This window comes from Mesoplodon densirostris, chromosome 14, assembly GCF_025265405.1.
Source record: "Mesoplodon densirostris isolate mMesDen1 chromosome 14, mMesDen1 primary haplotype, whole genome shotgun sequence".
NCBI classification, from domain to species: Eukaryota; Metazoa; Chordata; class Mammalia; order Artiodactyla; family Ziphiidae; genus Mesoplodon; species Mesoplodon densirostris.
In genome coordinates, this window is record NC_082674.1 from 73,975,210 (window position 1) to 73,991,824 (window position 16,615).

Sequence of the window (16,615 nt, forward strand, 5' to 3'; positions counted from 1 at the left end):
TCTGACTACCAAGGGGTAGTACCAGGGGATTTTGTGGGGTGTTCACATTGTTCTGCAGCCCATTTGTGATGGTTGTTAGAAGAATCTAAGCATGTGTTCAAACTCATAGAACTGTACGACCGAAAAGATGAATTTCACTGTATGTAAATTTTAAAATAATCTTCTAAATGGCACCAAAAAAATAGGTAGTAGCCTCCTTTCCACCCACCTCTGAACCTCTCTAATCACCCACCCCCCCACCCACCCACACACACACAGACAAACGGAAGGAACCACACTAACAGGTTCATCCCAGCTCTTTTCCCATGGCCATTGCAGTCATTGCTACATCAATGTTGATATATAGGCACAGCAGTCCTTTTTTAAAAATCACAAAAATGCATGTTGGCTTGCAATTAGATATTTTCAGTCCACAGTAAAGACTGGGCATCTTTTGTGATCAGAATGAGCCGCTTGTCCTCATTCTTTTTAAGGGCTACAGAGTACATGTACCGTATTTTATTTAGCCATTCCCCTACTGAAGGGAGTTCCAATTGTTTTGAGGTTTTTTCCCTTTTGCTAACAGTGGTGCAGTCACCCTCCTTGTTCGTTTTAGCTCAGTGTATTCACACAGTTGTTTCTCCAGGCTAGATTCTTTTTTGTCTTCTTCTTTTTTTTCTTTTTTGACTGCGCTCTGCAGCTTATGGGATCTTAATTCCCTGACCAGGGATTGTAGCCCGGCTCTTGGCAGTGAAAGTGTGGAGTCCCGACCACTGGATGGCCAGGGAATTCCATATCTAGGCTAGATTCTTAAAAGTGGGTTTTCTGGCTCACAGAGCTTGTGAAGTTTTAATTTAATACACAACTTCAAATGACCCTCCGTAAATGTTGTACCAGTTTACACTTCTAAGAGCAGAGTAGAGACTATTTCTCCACTCCCTCATCAGCACTAGGTGTTATCAGTCTTTTTAATTTCTTTTTTTTCAATCTGATGGATGAAGAATGTCAGTCATGTTTTACACCTTGGTCAGCAAGTCCTGGTCATCCTAATGTGACATGTCTTTATCCACTTGCACCCAGGTCAGCCCTCAGCAACCTTTAACCTGACACGTGCAGCACCTCCTCCCCCAACTCTCTCCTCACCCTCTCTTCCCAAGTCATGGGTCTAACTGCGGAGCTTTCCTCTTTTTTTTTTTGCGGTGCATGGGCCTCTCACTGTTGTGGCCTCTGCCGTTGCGGAGCACAGGCTCCGGACGCGCAGGCTCAGCGGCCATGGCTCACGGGCCCAGCCGCTCCGCGGCATGTGGGATCCTCCCGGACCGGGGCACGAACCCATGTCCTCTGCATCGGCAGGCGGACTCTCAGCCACTGCGCCACCAGGAAAGCCCCGGAGCTTTCATCTTTAAAAAGTCCTGATGCCTTCCCATTATATTCAGAATAAAATTCGAAGTCCTGTGTGAGGCATTTAAGGCTTCTTAGATTCTGGCCAAAATCAACATTTCTGCCTTCCCAAGTTCATCTGCCACTCCTTCCCTCCCTCTGATATCTCCAGCCCCACCCCTGCCACCTGGTCCCTGAGAACTTCAGGGGCTTTGATCCTCTGCAGTGTCTGTGCCTGGGGGAGGGGCGGGGCTCCTGGCCTGCAGTGGGTGGCCCTCAGCCGCGTGTGTGTGTGTGTGTGTGTGTGTGTGTGTGTGTGTGTGTGTGTGTGTGTGTGTGTGTGTGTGTGTGTGTGTGTGTGTGTGTGTGTGTGTGTGTGTGTGTGTGTGTGTGTGTGTGTGTGTGAGACCAGGTGCTGGGACAAGGCTGGGAAGCAAGCCAGGCAGGTGCTGGGTGGGGAGAGGGGAGATTGAAGAGCCTGGGTTTGGAGGCTTGACTCCGAGGTCCACCCCTCAGGGGCTGTGGGATTCGGAGCCAATGAGTTTCTCAACCTCTGTGTCTTAACTTCCTCCTTTGTAAAATGAGGTTAGTAGTAACTCAGGGAGCAGCAAGAGCGTTTTCACTGCCAACTGTGATACAGTCTTACATGGTACAAGTCATACCGGTACGAGAGGTACCGAAACCTCCTCTGGGCGGCGGAGACCAGCGTGCGGGCATGGACTCTCCTGTCCCGGTTCTGCTGAAGGCACCGCTGCGTAGACGTGAGACCCCAGAGAGAGCGTGTGCAGGATACTGTGGGAGTCACGGACCACCACCGCCTCCCTGAGTGTACACAGGGGTCCTAAGAGGGGAGAGGAAGAGAGAGCGTTTGCAGGGCTCACAGCTGCAGTTCTGTGAGTCCTCAGCTCAACAGGGTGGCACCAGGGGAGCCTCCCTCATCCCGAGGGGGCCTCCCATGGGACAGGGACGGGGCGCAGGGACTCTGGGGACAGGAGCCGGTGTGGGTGGAGGGGAGCTGAGCTAGCCGGGGAGGGTGGGTGGTGGGTGGGAATCTCTCAGAGTCATTTTGGGACTCTGCCAGATGCACCCAGGACACAGCCCACCCGGACAGTGGCAGGCGCCGGTCACAGGAGAGCTCTGCCTGTCCCCCACCCCCTCCTTCCCAGACCCCCAGCCCCTGGGGAAGGACCCCCCACCCCCACCCCCAGCTCAGACGCCCTGCATTCGGGGAGGCAGGAGACAATGCTGACTCAGCCCAGAGGTGACGCCGTGTTCTGAAGTGACCGCAGTGAAACTTAGGCCAAAAGACTTGCCCAGAGGCACCTGGCGTGTGACCCGGGGGGCTGGGGGGAAGTGGCGTTTGGGGCCATGTGTGTAGACCATCTTTGCGGCCAGTGTCTTCACTGTAATGCTCTGTTGGCGGGGGTATCAACGGGGGGTGGCTGTGTGCTCTGGAGGACACATCGCAGTATCTGGAGACATGGTCGAATGTCACAACTACCGTGCGAGGAAGGGAGATACCCCCAGCATCTAGTGGGAGGAGGGCAAACGTCCTATGATGCACAGGACAGGCCCCCAGCGCCCCCCAGCAGAGAATTATTCAGCCCCAAGCCTCGGTAGTGCCAGGGTGAGTAACAGTTGCTTGTCACTCCATGATAAGCAATGATGGGAGGGCATGACGTGTGGGAAAGTTGTGGGGTCATGCCCCTTAATATGATACGGTGTGCGATGTAGTGAATGAAGGTTAGGGATCCAGAGGCCTGTGTCCAATGCCCCCTTGGTGACACATTGGCCGTGTCACCCTGAGCAAGTCCTCTACACAGTGAGACTCTGCGTTTCCATCTCTGAAATGGGGATTTGAAAGTATTCTACGTTACAAGGCGAGTTGTGAGGGTCAGTATGAATATGATACTGCTCTGAAAACCGAGACCTGGTAACCCTTAGCTGTTAACGTTTCTTGAGTGATGAATCGGGGAAAGGGCCCTACCTGTCTGGGGTTGGGAGGGGGAGGTGTAATAGAGATGGGCAGATCCAAGCTCCGTGGACAAGAGCCGTCCCTCCACGGATTGGCCACTCAGTGGCCACTCGAGACAGAATTCCAGCCATTCCTGGAGAGCCTCCAGGAATCCAAGGTGGGGTGACTGTTTACATTCTGAATTGTAGGAGGATGCCATGTAATATAATAATTTCACTACTCTTCCTCCTTTGCTGAGCTCAAAGTTATTTTCGAGTTACAGTGCCTTTCCATCCCCATATGCTTATAAGGTCCCAGTTATATCACCTGGCAGGTAATGGAGACCAGCTGTCTCTGTACTCAGGGAAGGACTTTGGTCATCGCCTTCTGCTTGGAGACGGTTTAATTGTACACACAGGGGTGCGTGAGCAAATGGACTTTCAATCTAAGCTCCTCCATCACAGCTCTGTGCCCTTGGAGCCTGTCACTGGCTTCCTGGTCGCCACCATGAGGTGTGGGGTTCAGGCTGGACACTGGGACGAGGTCTGCCGGCCTTCACGTGCTGAGGCCCAGGCTTAGCCCCTGAACTCAAGCAAAGAGCCTGGCCAAGTGTCTGACCCTTGGGCCCCACCCCCAGTACACGTGTCTGCCGGTGATCAGATGCCCGGCCCTGCACATCCAGATCAGGTCAGTGAGTAGGTCAAGGGAAGGTAGGTTTCAGGGGAGCTGGGGTGATGAGATCCCAGCAGTGCCTCCTGACTTAGAAGGAGGGACAGGGGTAAGGACCGGTTTGCCCTGGTGGCCGAGGAAGAGACTTTCCGATTCAGTGGCTCTCCTCCCTGAGAGCTGCATTTTGCCACGGAGTTTAGAGAGGCAGGTTCTCTGCCCTTGCTGATCTGTGGTCTTATTTAGGAGAGGAAATGGGAGCAGGAAGAGGGATTCAGGGTAAAAGCCATTGGAGAATGGAAGAGCAAGAATAGGGGGGTGGAGAGCAGCGGTCGAAAAAGCAGGTGGTCCCAGAACTCCAGGTGCATGGAGGCCCGGAGGGAAGTGCAGAGGACGGGAAGGGAGCTGGATCCTTCTCCAGGTCACTATCCAAGCACCGCGTGAGTTGTGATTATCGTAGAGTGGCTTTTGTGTTTTTGTTTTGGTTTTTTGCTTTTGACTGGAGAATGATATACATGCAGAGACGAGCACGTGCCGCTCAATGAATTTTCCGACACGGAACACACTCCAGACCAAGAAACAGAATGAGACCAGTGCCCGGAGGCCCCTCGGTGCCCCTTCCAGTGGGCTCTAGAACTCATTCCTGGACGGTGGCCACGTGTCAGCAGTGGAAGGACCCCTCTATCCCTGGTGGCTCTGGTAGGAGAGCCTGCGTGCCTGCGTTGGAGGGGTGCACTGGGTTAGAGACATCCTTCCTCTCTGTAGACTCAGCATCTCCCACGGGGCCTGTGCTCACCCGGTACAGTTGATTCTCATTTTTCATAGTAGCTGCATTCTGTAAAGTCACCGCAAACACTGAATTAGCGAGTCATGAACCATCGCTCCAGGGGGAATAAAAGGTTAGGTTCCTGTGAGCGCACAATCACATTTTTCTCAAGTGATTGATACATAACCTTGTTTTATGTGTGTTTCTGTTTAAAGACAGCTTATTTAATATGTATTGTTGATTCATAAGCATCCAACACCCAGCCAACAACAGTATAACTCACACCTGAACAAAGCTCATCTGACGCACGTATCTTCTCCATAACACACATCACTGCCTTCTTGTGCTTAGGGGCACCAGACAGCACTTCAGTAGATATGGGGGCTATTTTAGACAGTAAAATCACCAAGAAAAAACCCAAAAGTGCAAAAAATGTGACCCTAAGTACACTGTGAAAGGACCCTTGTTTACAGCCTGAGAGCAGAAACATGAAAGAAGCATCCCCATGTTCCACATCCGCTGGGAACGTGTTCATCCCAGGACTCAAAGTTGTCATTGCTCTGTGCACATCTGCAAATGACCATGAAGGGTCAGGACTATTGATTTTGGGGGTTATAAATACGTTTTAGCGAGTAGGCGAATTGTCAAATACATAATTCCTGGATGAGGGCTGACTGTGTTTGTTGGGTGAACAGAGGAAGGAATGGTAAGTTTCCTTCGGAGGTGGAGCTAGGGCACAGCCGTGTCGCAATTATTAAAAATAGGGGCTTTCTCTGCCAGAAACCCCTTCTCATTCTTAAAATGCTCGGCACGGCTTTACAGATGCTCACGTGAGCATTAAAAGCCCACGTTCTCTGGTAGCATCGCATGGCCTGGCTCACGGCCAGAACCGATACAGAGCGACAGCAGACTTTGCCAGCCTGTATAGATCAGGAGCTGTCCGTGTAAGGTGAGACTGACAGTAGATCAATAAATACTTTTGTAAAAACCTTCAACTTTCATACAGGGAGCCCGAAGAGTGGGTGAGGCCCATGTATCCCCAGGGTCCCCTTCCCCCGCCCCAGCGGTCCCCTTAGTGTCTGTCCGGGCACACGGTCACCTCCGTGTAAACCAGGGTGATGGCAGAGGGGCTGGAGGGGAGACAGAAACGGGGGACGGCTCTGGCCTCAGCTCGTTGTCACGCAGGCTGGTGATGCTTGCACTTCAGAACAGAAATCTTAGGGAACTCGGGCCCCTCCATCCACAGAGAATATTGTGAAGAGCTGGGAATGAGCTGTGGATATGCGTTTTTAAGATGACAACGTAACAAAAGAGATTCGAAGCTGTGTGCCGGGATGTTAACATAGCGCTCTTGGGTTGTGTTGATTCATGAAGAACTTTGTTCTCCTCCTTTCTACTTCTGCTTTCTTTTTTTTTTTTTTTTTTTTTTTTTTTCTCGAGTCAACAGTGCATTTTATTATACATCTTAGATTTACACATTTCATATATGCTTTTAAAGCTTCAATTAACAGTTCAATACAAAATAAAAAATATATATGCAGCAGTGGTTCTCAGGCACAGAATTTAGGAGGAGATTGGAGCAAGCTTTTTCCCTAGCATACCATGAATATTACATTATGAACCATAACAGTGGAATGTTTCCTTTTGACCTAGCTGCCTTTTTTGGCTGAATTTTATTACAGTGGACAGCTTTAGAAGGTATGATATTGCTAATAGGAAACAAGACTTAAGTTTATAACCTGTTTTTTTCTTGAAGTCTTTAAGAGCTAAACGATTCCCTTTTCTCCTAATAGAGCTCCAGGATCATCTAATGAAAATAATATTGTCCATAAAATATCTGGAGCATCATCAGCCTAAGAACCACTGCTCATGGTTATTCAATGTCTTCCGGCCTCACAGGATGAGGTAATGGTATGATGGATTTCTTCTCAGTGTCCCTGGAAAGTGCTTTCCTCATATCATAAGCATCCTCATCGGGCTCCCCGTTGCTGGCCGAATAGTACTCTATGACGGTCCTGTACACACTGTAGCCTAACTGCTTGTACATGTTGACTGCAACTTGGTTAGACACTCTTACAAAGAGATCAACAAAAAATCCACCCTTTCTTTCTGAAATCTCCTCTAATAACTCCATAAGCTTAGCAGCCAGACCAAGGCGTCGGAATTCCGGGGCAACAGACAGAGCTGTGACGTGCCCGTGCCACTCTTCCCTCGCCACCGAGCCTTCCGCTTTGCCCATGATATAACCCATTAACTCTCCACCAGGGGCCTCTGCAACAATGAAGTACTCTGGCCAGTGGGCGAGGTACTGTAAGTAAAAAGGAATCCCATAAGTTTCTGTAAGTGGATCCAAGTTAATGTTGTTGAAGCGGAACAGGTCGTCGCACGTGAAGGCCCGGAGAGTGGTCATCGCGCCGCCACTGCGGAAGCCTGCTCGCCGCTCTCTACTTCTGCTTTCTGAATTTGTACATTGTGCATGTGTGTTTTTATGAACAAGAAAGATATTTTATAAAAGGAAAAAGATTCTTTAAAATTGCTGCTCCAGAAGCGGCAGCATCTACCAAATGTTTACGAGGTGTAAGAAGCCTGCCATCCTACTGTGTGTTAGCTTAGGGCGGAGTATCTGCTTTATTTTCTTAGCCAGAGGGCAAGAAACGGTGGTGGTTTACATTGTACAGCTCATTGCCTCTCACTCAGAAGATGGTGTTCTTTTTTTTTTAAGTCATTTCTTCAAGTATAGTTGATTTACAATGTTGTGTTAATTTCTGCTGTACAACAGAGTGATTCAGTTATACATTTATATACATTCTTTTTAGTATTCTTTTCCATTATGGTTTATCACAGGATTTTGAATGTAGCCCCCTGTGCTATACAGTAGGCCTTTGTTGTTTATCCATTCTGTATATAATAGTTTGCATCTGTTAACCCCAATCTCCCTCTCCATCCCTCCACCACCCCTTGGCAACCACAAGTCTGTTCTCTGTGTCTGTGAGTCTGTTTCTGTTTCGTTGATAAGTTCATTTGTGTCATATTTTAGATTCCACGTATAAGTGATATCATATGTTATTTGTCTTTCTCTTTCTGACTTACTTCACTTCGTATGATAACCTCTAGGTCCATCCATGTCACTGCAAACGGCATTATTTCATTCTTTTTTATGGCTGAGTAGTATTCTGTTGTGTAGATACACCACATCTTCTTGATCCGTTCATCTGTCGATGGACACGTAGGTTGTTTCCACAAGGAGATGGTGTTCTTGACGAGTCCCAGCTGTGTCCTGGCTGTCATAGGGGGTGTAGACCCCTGTTAGAGTCCCACCCTCGGGGTCCCCAGCCCCCTCTCCCCGCTGTCTGTAGGAACGCTGCCTATGCCCTGTTCCATACAACTTTCTCCAATGAGTTGTCAAATACTCTTTGTGGCTCATAGGAGCCACCCAGCTGCATGGTATAGGAATTCATCAGCGCTCTGTCAGTGACGTCATAGTCAGAGTGACACCAGTGCCGGGAGCCCGACCCTGAGCCCCCCGGGGGCCGGGGAGCCAGCTGGAGCACTGAGATGCCGGGGCCTCCTTGGCCTCGCACAGCCAGCCACCATTTGCCTCTGATTTAAAGCCCAGGATGGAACTGTTGTCTCCAATACACTTAGTCTTGACGGAAGCATTAGAATATCTTGTTGACTGAAGTAGTGAGTTTCAACCCCTAGTCGAAGCCCTCTCTCCAGTCTCCCTGTGTTGCAGCAAAGGCCAGCACGTGCTGGGTATTGCTGGGAGGACCGTGTGACCAGACATCTGGTCTTGTTGAGCAGAGGGCACGACCAGCCACTGAGCATGAAGGAAAGATCTAAGAGGAAGTGAAAGGGCCCCTTTAAGAAAAGTCCAGAAAGACAGATTATGAGGACTCTCTGGAACGAGGGATGGGAAATGCAGACTTTCTGTAAAATACGCAGCCACCCAGCCTGCCTTCTGTGTGCCGGGCAATCACTGGGTTCTCTGGACAAGAAATAAAATGTAAAATTACATTCTAGATAAGCTAATATTAGAACAGCATTTGCTATGTAGTCTCTGCCGTGTGTTTGTTTAGTAAATAAGTTCTAATGACCAGAAGCATATGTCAGGGCTTCCCTGGTGGCACAGTGGTTAAGAATCCGCCTGCCAATGCAGGGGACACGGGTTCGAGCCCTGGTTCGGGAAGATCCCACGTGCCGCGGAGCAACTAAGCCTGTGAGCCACAACTACTGAGCCTGCAAGCCACAACTACTGAAGCCTGCGCGCCTAGAGCCCGTGCACCACAACGAAGAGCAGCCCCCGCTCGCCACAACTAGAGAAAGCCCACGCGCAGCAACGAAGACCCAATGCAGCCAAAAATAAATAAATTAATTAAAAATAATAATAATAAGGAAAGCATATGTCAGTGGGGTGGATGGTCAGCTGGCAGATGTGTCGGGGCAAATGTCTCAAGAGAGTTCCAGAGGATTAGGAGGGAGAGCATGTCCAGCTAGGTGACCAGAACAGGCTTCATAGAGGAGATGGCATCCGGGTGCCAACTTGGTGGACGTGAGGGGGTGATCCTGGTGCCAGTGTCCAACTGCAACCGAAAGTGGGGTCCGGCTGCTCGCCTCTCAAAAGCCATTAAAGAGGCCAGGTTGGTGGAAAGGAAAGTTTGCTTTATTTTGGATGCCAGCAACTGGGGTGGGGGGCACCTGTCCAAAGGCTGACTCCCCCTCACTGACAGTCAGGGGGCAAGAGCTGTTATAGACAGAGCGCAGGGGCTACACGCAGAAACAGCACAGTCAGCTCTGACGGTCATCGAGAAATTGGTCATCAGTGGTCTGACCAGCGTCATCTTGATTGTTTTAGGTACAGTTAATCTTTAGTTTCGGGGTGGGTTTGTTTCCACGTCTTTGAGGCCAATTCTTGGAACTGTGGCAGCTTATGTCATGGAACTTCTTCCACCTGGTGAGGGTTTCAGTATCTATAAGACAGCTCACAGGAGATGGCTCAGAATATTATCTATTCCCTTGAGGAGGAACTAAAGGTCCTTGACTTTGCTTACTGACTCAACTATTATTGTTTGGTCTCCTTTGACTGTTTTCCTTTGTTTCTGTATTTTCTCACTTCTCGGATTAAACTTATTCTTTGGCTAAAGGTTTTCCACAGACAAAAGGCAGGCGGAGGACATGGGGGGCAAGGACCACAGGGCCCTGATCTGATTCACAGCCTGTCCTGGACCGTGGCCACAGCCTCCCTCCTCACCCCCCGCCTCCAGCCCGCTGTCCCCCTGCTCAGACTTACTCCTCGCGCAGCCTCCAGAGTATACCCAGAGTTTAAAGCCCTGTGGCTCCACGTTATAGACAAGAAAAAGGCCAGGGAGGCCCCCTCAGTTGGCCTAGCCTGCGTTCCAGCCCCTCTGGGCCGGCCTGCTGGCAGTTCTGCCCTCTGCCCTCTCCACCTGGGAAGCCTTTCCTTACCCCTCTGCTCAGCCTAGAAGGTTCCTTCTCCAGGTCCCAACCACAGACAGCATCCTCAGGTCCTACCCACAGGTGTTACCCTGTGTCTACACAGCACGTTGTGAAGTGTAGCATTTTCCAGTTTCCATTGAGTGACTTGTTTTTGCTTCGTCTCCTCCACTGGACTTGGAGCTCTTTGAAGAAACAGGGTTTTTTTAATTCTTTCACCTTAGCATTTAACACAGTCCTGCCCATAGCAAACAATGAGTGAATGAATGAATGGGAGGGAGGAAGGAAGGAAGGCGGACGGGGAGTAGAAATGCTGGGCTCTGGCTAAGAATAGACGTAGGGCTGGATTACACATTTGGAAGCAATCTGAGCAAATCTGAGTGTTGAAGGTCAGGAGTGGAACAGAGACCATTTGGGGAAGAAGAGAAAAAGGCTGAGGGTTGGGAACAAGGAGAAATCCCAGGTTTAGGAGCAGGAGTCCAGCAGGGACCTGCAGAGGGGATGCCCAAGGTGGACAGGCCTCCAGGATGGGTTATATGGCCACATCCGAGCTTCAGGGGTAAAGTAGCCGGAGGATGGGAGAGTCCTCTGATCTATGGTCCAGTGGTTGGGCGTATGGAGAGCGTAGCACTCACGTTGTGTCAGGATCCAGGATTAGCTGAAGAGACACGGGCAGGAGCCATTGGAGTTGAGGGCAGAGGAGGGTCGAGAATGGGGCTCCAAGGGGGGTGGCGAGGCTCCTGGAGATGTTTTGTTGTTGTTGTTGTTGTTGTTTTGAGCTGTGGGAGACCCAAGTGTTTTGCAAAGCAACGGGGAAGTGGTCAGAGGCCAGGGAGAGCCTGAGAGGCCGGAGGGGACAAGGGGGTAAGTTGAGGAGACGGAGCAGGGTTTGCAGGGGCCAAGGACAGTTCAGTGCATGTGAAGCCCAAGGTTCTTCTCCACCTGCCGGGAGGCCAAAGCTCGCAGGGCAGTGGCTCTGTCCCTCGTCCCTCTTTGGTGACCAGGGGACTGGCAGAAGAGGACTCCATGTTGAACTGGAGGCGGAAGCCAAACCAAATAGAGTAAAATTCTAAACATGCCAGAACAAGGGGTGGCATCTATCAGGCCACAAAGAATGAGGATGCTGACTCTCCCTGGCCGTCCTCTCATGTGGCTGTGACCCGGGTGTGGCCTGTACCTGCTGGCGGGGCTGCCCTGTGGACACGGGAAGCAGGAAGGAGCCGGGTGGGGATGGAGGTAACCATCCACTTGCTTTGTGGGCTGGCTGGCAAATATTCAGAGAGGACAGCTCGTGGGGAACCCTTGGATTCAGGGTGCTTTCCAGAGACCTGTGAGAAGCCACTTATTTAATCATTCCGTTTCCTTGAAGGAAACAAACTGGCTTCTTTTTTCTGTTGATGAAGATAATAAATTCTCATCATAGAAAATATGAAAATACACAAGAGTCGAAAAGCAAGGGAAAGGGGGGAATGACCCACAGTTTTACTGCCCAAAATAAGCACTGCGAACATGGAAGGAAATTCAGCAAAATGTTTTGGTTTTAAAGGCATTATTTCTCTTCTCTCCTGAACATCAAGGAAAACAGCCACAGCTTACTTTTGGTGTCAGTCTCCACAAGGGAAGGTTGTGCTTATAATTTCTAAAAGAAAAGAGAGGAAGAACGTCCCAAGTAGATCGGGTATTGGGTAGTATGTACTGGTCTAGAGTGACAGGCCTATATTAAAGAAACCTGACCTATTTATGTACTGACTCTTATCTCATTCTCTAAGGTATCCCATAGGAGGAAGGCGACTTTAAAATGTGTGTATAGGAGCAGTTGCATTTGATTCTTTGTGGCTCAGACTGGAGGAGCATAATCTCTTTGATTTGTCTTTAACTGAGAAAACAAAGTCCCTGAAAACAAAGTACTAGTGTCACCAGAGAGGCTCCCAGACCTCCTTCCCTGCCGCTGTCTCCCAGAGCCCCTGTGCCGTGCTCTCTGGGTGGGAGAAGCCACAGGGGGGCTGAAGGTGACCAGGATTGTTTGCATAACCTGTGTCTTTACCCACAGAGAAGGCAGCAGGGCCTGGGACCGACGGCCAGCCCGCGCCGCCCTGGATCACCGTCGGGCGGCAGAAGCGGCGAGGGGCCCCGGAGCAGCCATCCAGCCAGGAAGACAAGCCTGGGGCCGGGACCTTGAAGTCTGACACAGGAAGGCCAGCCAAGGCGCCCGAGAGAACCCAGGTGCTTAGAGCAAACATTCCCTGTCCCTGTGGATGCAGGGGAGAGCCCCCAGCGGGGCTGGGACCCGGGACCCCGTGATGGCCTCATGTCCTGCACGGCCATTACAGGGACCGTCGCCTGTGATGACTGCTGCTGTCTGCCCTGTGCGTGTGCTGGGCGGCCAGGGCGTCAGAGAAGCCATGGATCACTCAGGCGGTGGAGACAGCCCTGTGCTCCCGGCCTCCTCGGCAACGCAGCTCAGCATCTGGAGAGATGGACCGGGTTAAAATAACTTCTCAGTTGGACGCTAGACGACCATGTCAACAGCTCCATCTCAACTCATTTTGCAATAATGACCGAGTTCTGCTTTTGCTGCTATTCTGGCCACCCGCTGGGGTCCTTATTCCTCACCTAGGACTGCAGGGCTGGAACCTGGGGCTCCCTTTTACACTCCGGACTGAAAACAGCGTTACCAAACCCAAACAACTGCGCTTAGAAGCAGGCTGAGACTCAGAGCTTTTATGTTCCCCCAGTTGCCATGGTAAATCCCAAAGCGCATTTCAGCCGTGCGGGGAAGTGAGCCTGAGCCTGCAGTAGAACCTGCTTCTCTCCATTTTAACCAAAACCACAATCGTACCCAAGCTTGGAAACCCCCCTGCAGGCTTAGGGAATTCATAAAACAAATATTCACCAGTGACCCCGGCATCCATGATCATACCAAGTGTCATAAAAGTCTCAAAAACTATTTCCAAACACAGTTCATTTTGCCTTTCCAATGAAACCCTGCTGCCTGATGTCTGGGGTTGAGGCCAGGGCTGGGGACAGGGCAGAAGCCAGGACACCTGTGTGTGCCCAGGAGGCCTGCACGAGTGGACTCCGGCATCCTGGAAGCCAGATGGCAGCCAGTACCCAAAGCAGAGCTCCCCCGAGAAAGTGCCAGTAGCATGATGCACGTTGACAGAAAAACCCCGTGGCTCATTGCCTTTGGTTAGGTTTGTCCCCATCTGAATCTCAGGTGACAGGACAGCGTGTGTCTTTCTTACGTCCTCACAGGAGTCTGTGAAGCAAGCCGACTTCGTCCGCAGCAAGTCTTTCCTGATGACCCCTGCCAAGCCCGCTGTGGACCAGAGGCAGGGGACAAAGCTCCACCTCCAGGAGGGGCTGCAAAGAGGGATCTCCTTGTCCCATCAGAACTTGGGTATGAAACCCGAAAAGAGTACTGAACACTTTGGAATGCATTTCCGGGTTTGGTCCTGCCATGTTGTGTTCTGTTTTGTTTTTCTGAATGACTTGCCACGTTGATTTTTTAAAAACAGCTTTTATTGACATAATTATTTACATGGCAAAAAACTCACCCATTTTAAGCATACAGTTCAGTGAGTATATATTTACTGAGTTGTCCAGCCATCACAGTCCAATGTGAGAACATCTCCCTCACCCTAAAAAGCTACCTCATGCCCATTTACAGTCATTCACCATTCCCACCCCCCAACTCTCTATTTTCTGTCTCTCTCTCTGTTTGCCTCTTTTGGGATGTGTCTTATAAATGGCATCATAAAATATGTGTTCTTTTGTATCTGGCTTCTTTCACTGAGCATAATGTCTCTAGGTTCATCTTTGTTGTGGCATGTGTCAGTATTTTTAAATTTAGTTTTCGTTGTGGTAAAATACACATAACAGAATTCACCATCTTAACCCTTTTTTAAGTGTGCAGTTCAGCAGTGTTAAGAATATTCACACACAGAGTTCCGGCAGCTTTACTGGGAAAGTTTCTCTCACCTCACTGCATCACTGGAACTGTTTGAGCCTGCTCTGAAGTCTTTTTAGCACATAAGTTATTCCATGCTGAAATCTTCTTTACACGTTTACAGGCTTTATGTTTGAGACCACAGTTAAGACCTTGGACCTGTAGTTTAAAGGCGTGCAGGAGGCTTAAGTGCAAATCCAAACTCGTTTCTCACATTTCCGTTTGTTTTGTCTTCTCTCCAGCGGCCCAGTCGGCAGTGATGATGGAGAAAGAATTGCATCAGCTGAAGAGGGCCAGCTATGCCAGCACAGACCAGCCATCCTGGATGGAACTTGCCAGAAAGAAGTCACAAGCTTGGAGCGACATGCCCCAAATTATAAAATAGGTTAACAGTGTGCTGGTAAAGAATGTCCACTACCTTGACGGGTCACTTTCTTTAAAACTGCCACTAAATCAAGGCAAGCAAACTGAAACTTGAGTGATTTTATCATCAGGTTACGGGAGAACGAGCTCGGGGAAGAGGAAGAAACCAGGCAGACAAGTTGGACAGACACATCGCCAAGGGCCTGGGCCAGAGGTGCCCGAAGACAAGAAAACCATTGAAAAGGGCCAGGAACGAGGTTCTGTGCCCACAGGTATGAATGTGAGTCTTTCAGAATCCCCAGGATAAAGAAGGCTCGGGCAGGGAAGGAAATGCAAATGAAGTGTGGATGCAGAACTCGGAGGGCCTTCCGGGAGAACGTGTGTCTGCGCCTCCATCTGAGATCAGCTGTGTCTCTGGCCATTGTCCTGCCTGTGGAGCCCATCTTCTCCTTTCATGTTGACTGTTAGGCATGACATTCATGGTAAAACAGGGATGCCATTTCCAAGAGCAGCTATAACACGGTCCGTTTTCCTGAAGGCAGCTACTCCAAGAAGGAGTGGAAGGAACACAGCAGGGTTCATCAATTCATAGACTCTTTCCAAAATTAATTTTTAAACTTTTCCACTTGGCACCTGTATCCCTCACTATTGCACAATGCATTGCCTGTTCAATAAAAGGTTTCAAACCTGCTTCCGTGACACATGTTATTTCCGTGCTATTTCTTCTCACAATGAGAGAACGTCCTCCAGCAACTGAGTTAAATGCAATGTGTGGAATTTCATTTAATATAGATCTCATGTCAAATCTCAGTTGGGTTGATTTGGGTGTTTGGGGTGTATGAGATCCTTTTTTCCCCCGGTAAAATTTTGGTCTTTGTTTTTGAAAATCAGAAGCTGCTGTAGGGTTTTTGCTCTTTACAACTATTTGGTACAACATATTAAAAATATAAAATGTCCTTTAAAGTTGCAATTCTTTAACATCTCATTCATCTAACCTGTATGTTTCTGTTGAAAACTAGGTTATCAGTGCATTAACCAGGATGATCCATGAGTGCAGAATGTGGAGAAGCCAGGAAAGTAAGAGCATATATTTGGGATCTCAGAATTATGTCTCAATTATATAATACCTCTATTTTTAAAAACCTTTCCAATTTGTTCCTTTGAACAAGCTAATCTCCATGGGAATGTGTATAGCTGGGGACATTTGGCCATCAGAATCAGTAAGACGTCATATATAATTTGATTTTATATACCCTAAGTTCTGCTCCTTTTATTGTATTTTCCAGCTGTTAGAACCATACAACGTGGTCAGGTCTACCTGTATTGAAAAAGTCCTGGGATAGTTGTTTTTTCCCCAACCAAATTGATCTATTAACTGCATTCACTTAGAGAACATCAATGCCAAATTCCATGGTGAATGTGCTCTAAATGAGAACTCCCTCCATCCAGCCTTGCTCCAAAAGCTTAGATGTGCATAGTTTTCACTAGGAAAAAAAACATGTTGTCTATTATTACTCAACACCATCATTTCTCCTATTAGCAGAACATTTCAGATGAACAGTTTTGAGGCAGTGGATTTCACTGTAAGATCAAAAGTATTTGGTTCCATTTTGTTGAAACAGAGGTTGATATTCTCTGTGTGTTGCAGGACTGGGTTTCATTCTCTCTGGCACCAGGTAAGTTAGGAGGGTATAGAATTTTAGGACACTGGGAGAATTCCCTACAGGGGGTGGGGGTGGTCCTGCAGCTGCCACCTCTCCCTGTGCCCTGCATGGAGGTTGTGACTTTCTTCCATAACAAGAAGAGCTGAGACAGAGGCCAAAATTTGGAGATGGTGTGGGAAGTCTAGACTGGAAATGGAGATGGTAAAAGCCTGCAAGGAATTGTCAGCTTTTTTCAGGTTGTCAGGTTTTTCCTAAGAAGAAAGACAGTAAGCAATTCCTGAGTTCTTCCTCTGTCCTGGGCACTGCTCTGAGTGCTTCGTACCTATTATTTGTAATCCTCTCCACAGTCCTTTGGAGATAAGTACCAATCTCTACTTTGCAGGTGAGGAAACGGAGGCATTTCATTGAGATTAAGGTCACCTGCCCAAGATCTCATAGCA

At 49.1% G+C, this 16,615-nt stretch overlaps 2 protein-coding genes across 2 annotated transcripts in view; one reads left to right on the forward strand and one right to left on the reverse strand.

Moving 5' to 3' along the window:
- The window catches only part of CRACDL (CRACD like), a 48,401-nt gene extending 33,868 nt beyond the window's left edge, over positions 1 to 14,533 (forward strand). Inside the window, exons 7-10 of the mRNA XM_060117864.1 lie at positions 2,869 to 2,892; positions 12,259 to 12,422; positions 13,455 to 13,599; positions 14,391 to 14,533. Coding sequence (XP_059973847.1) covers positions 2,869 to 2,892; positions 12,259 to 12,422; positions 13,455 to 13,599; positions 14,391 to 14,533 — 476 coding nt within the window. The remainder of the gene's footprint in view (positions 1 to 2,868; positions 2,893 to 12,258; positions 12,423 to 13,454; positions 13,600 to 14,390) is intronic.
- LOC132501667 (N-alpha-acetyltransferase 20) lies at positions 6,187 to 7,181 on the reverse strand. The gene has a single exon (XM_060117335.1). It carries the CDS (start codon positions 7,153 to 7,155, stop codon positions 6,619 to 6,621), a length of 537 nt encoding a protein of 178 aa, XP_059973318.1. The 5' UTR covers positions 7,156 to 7,181; the 3' UTR covers positions 6,187 to 6,618.
- Positions 14,534 to 16,615: the final 2,082 nt, after the last annotated feature.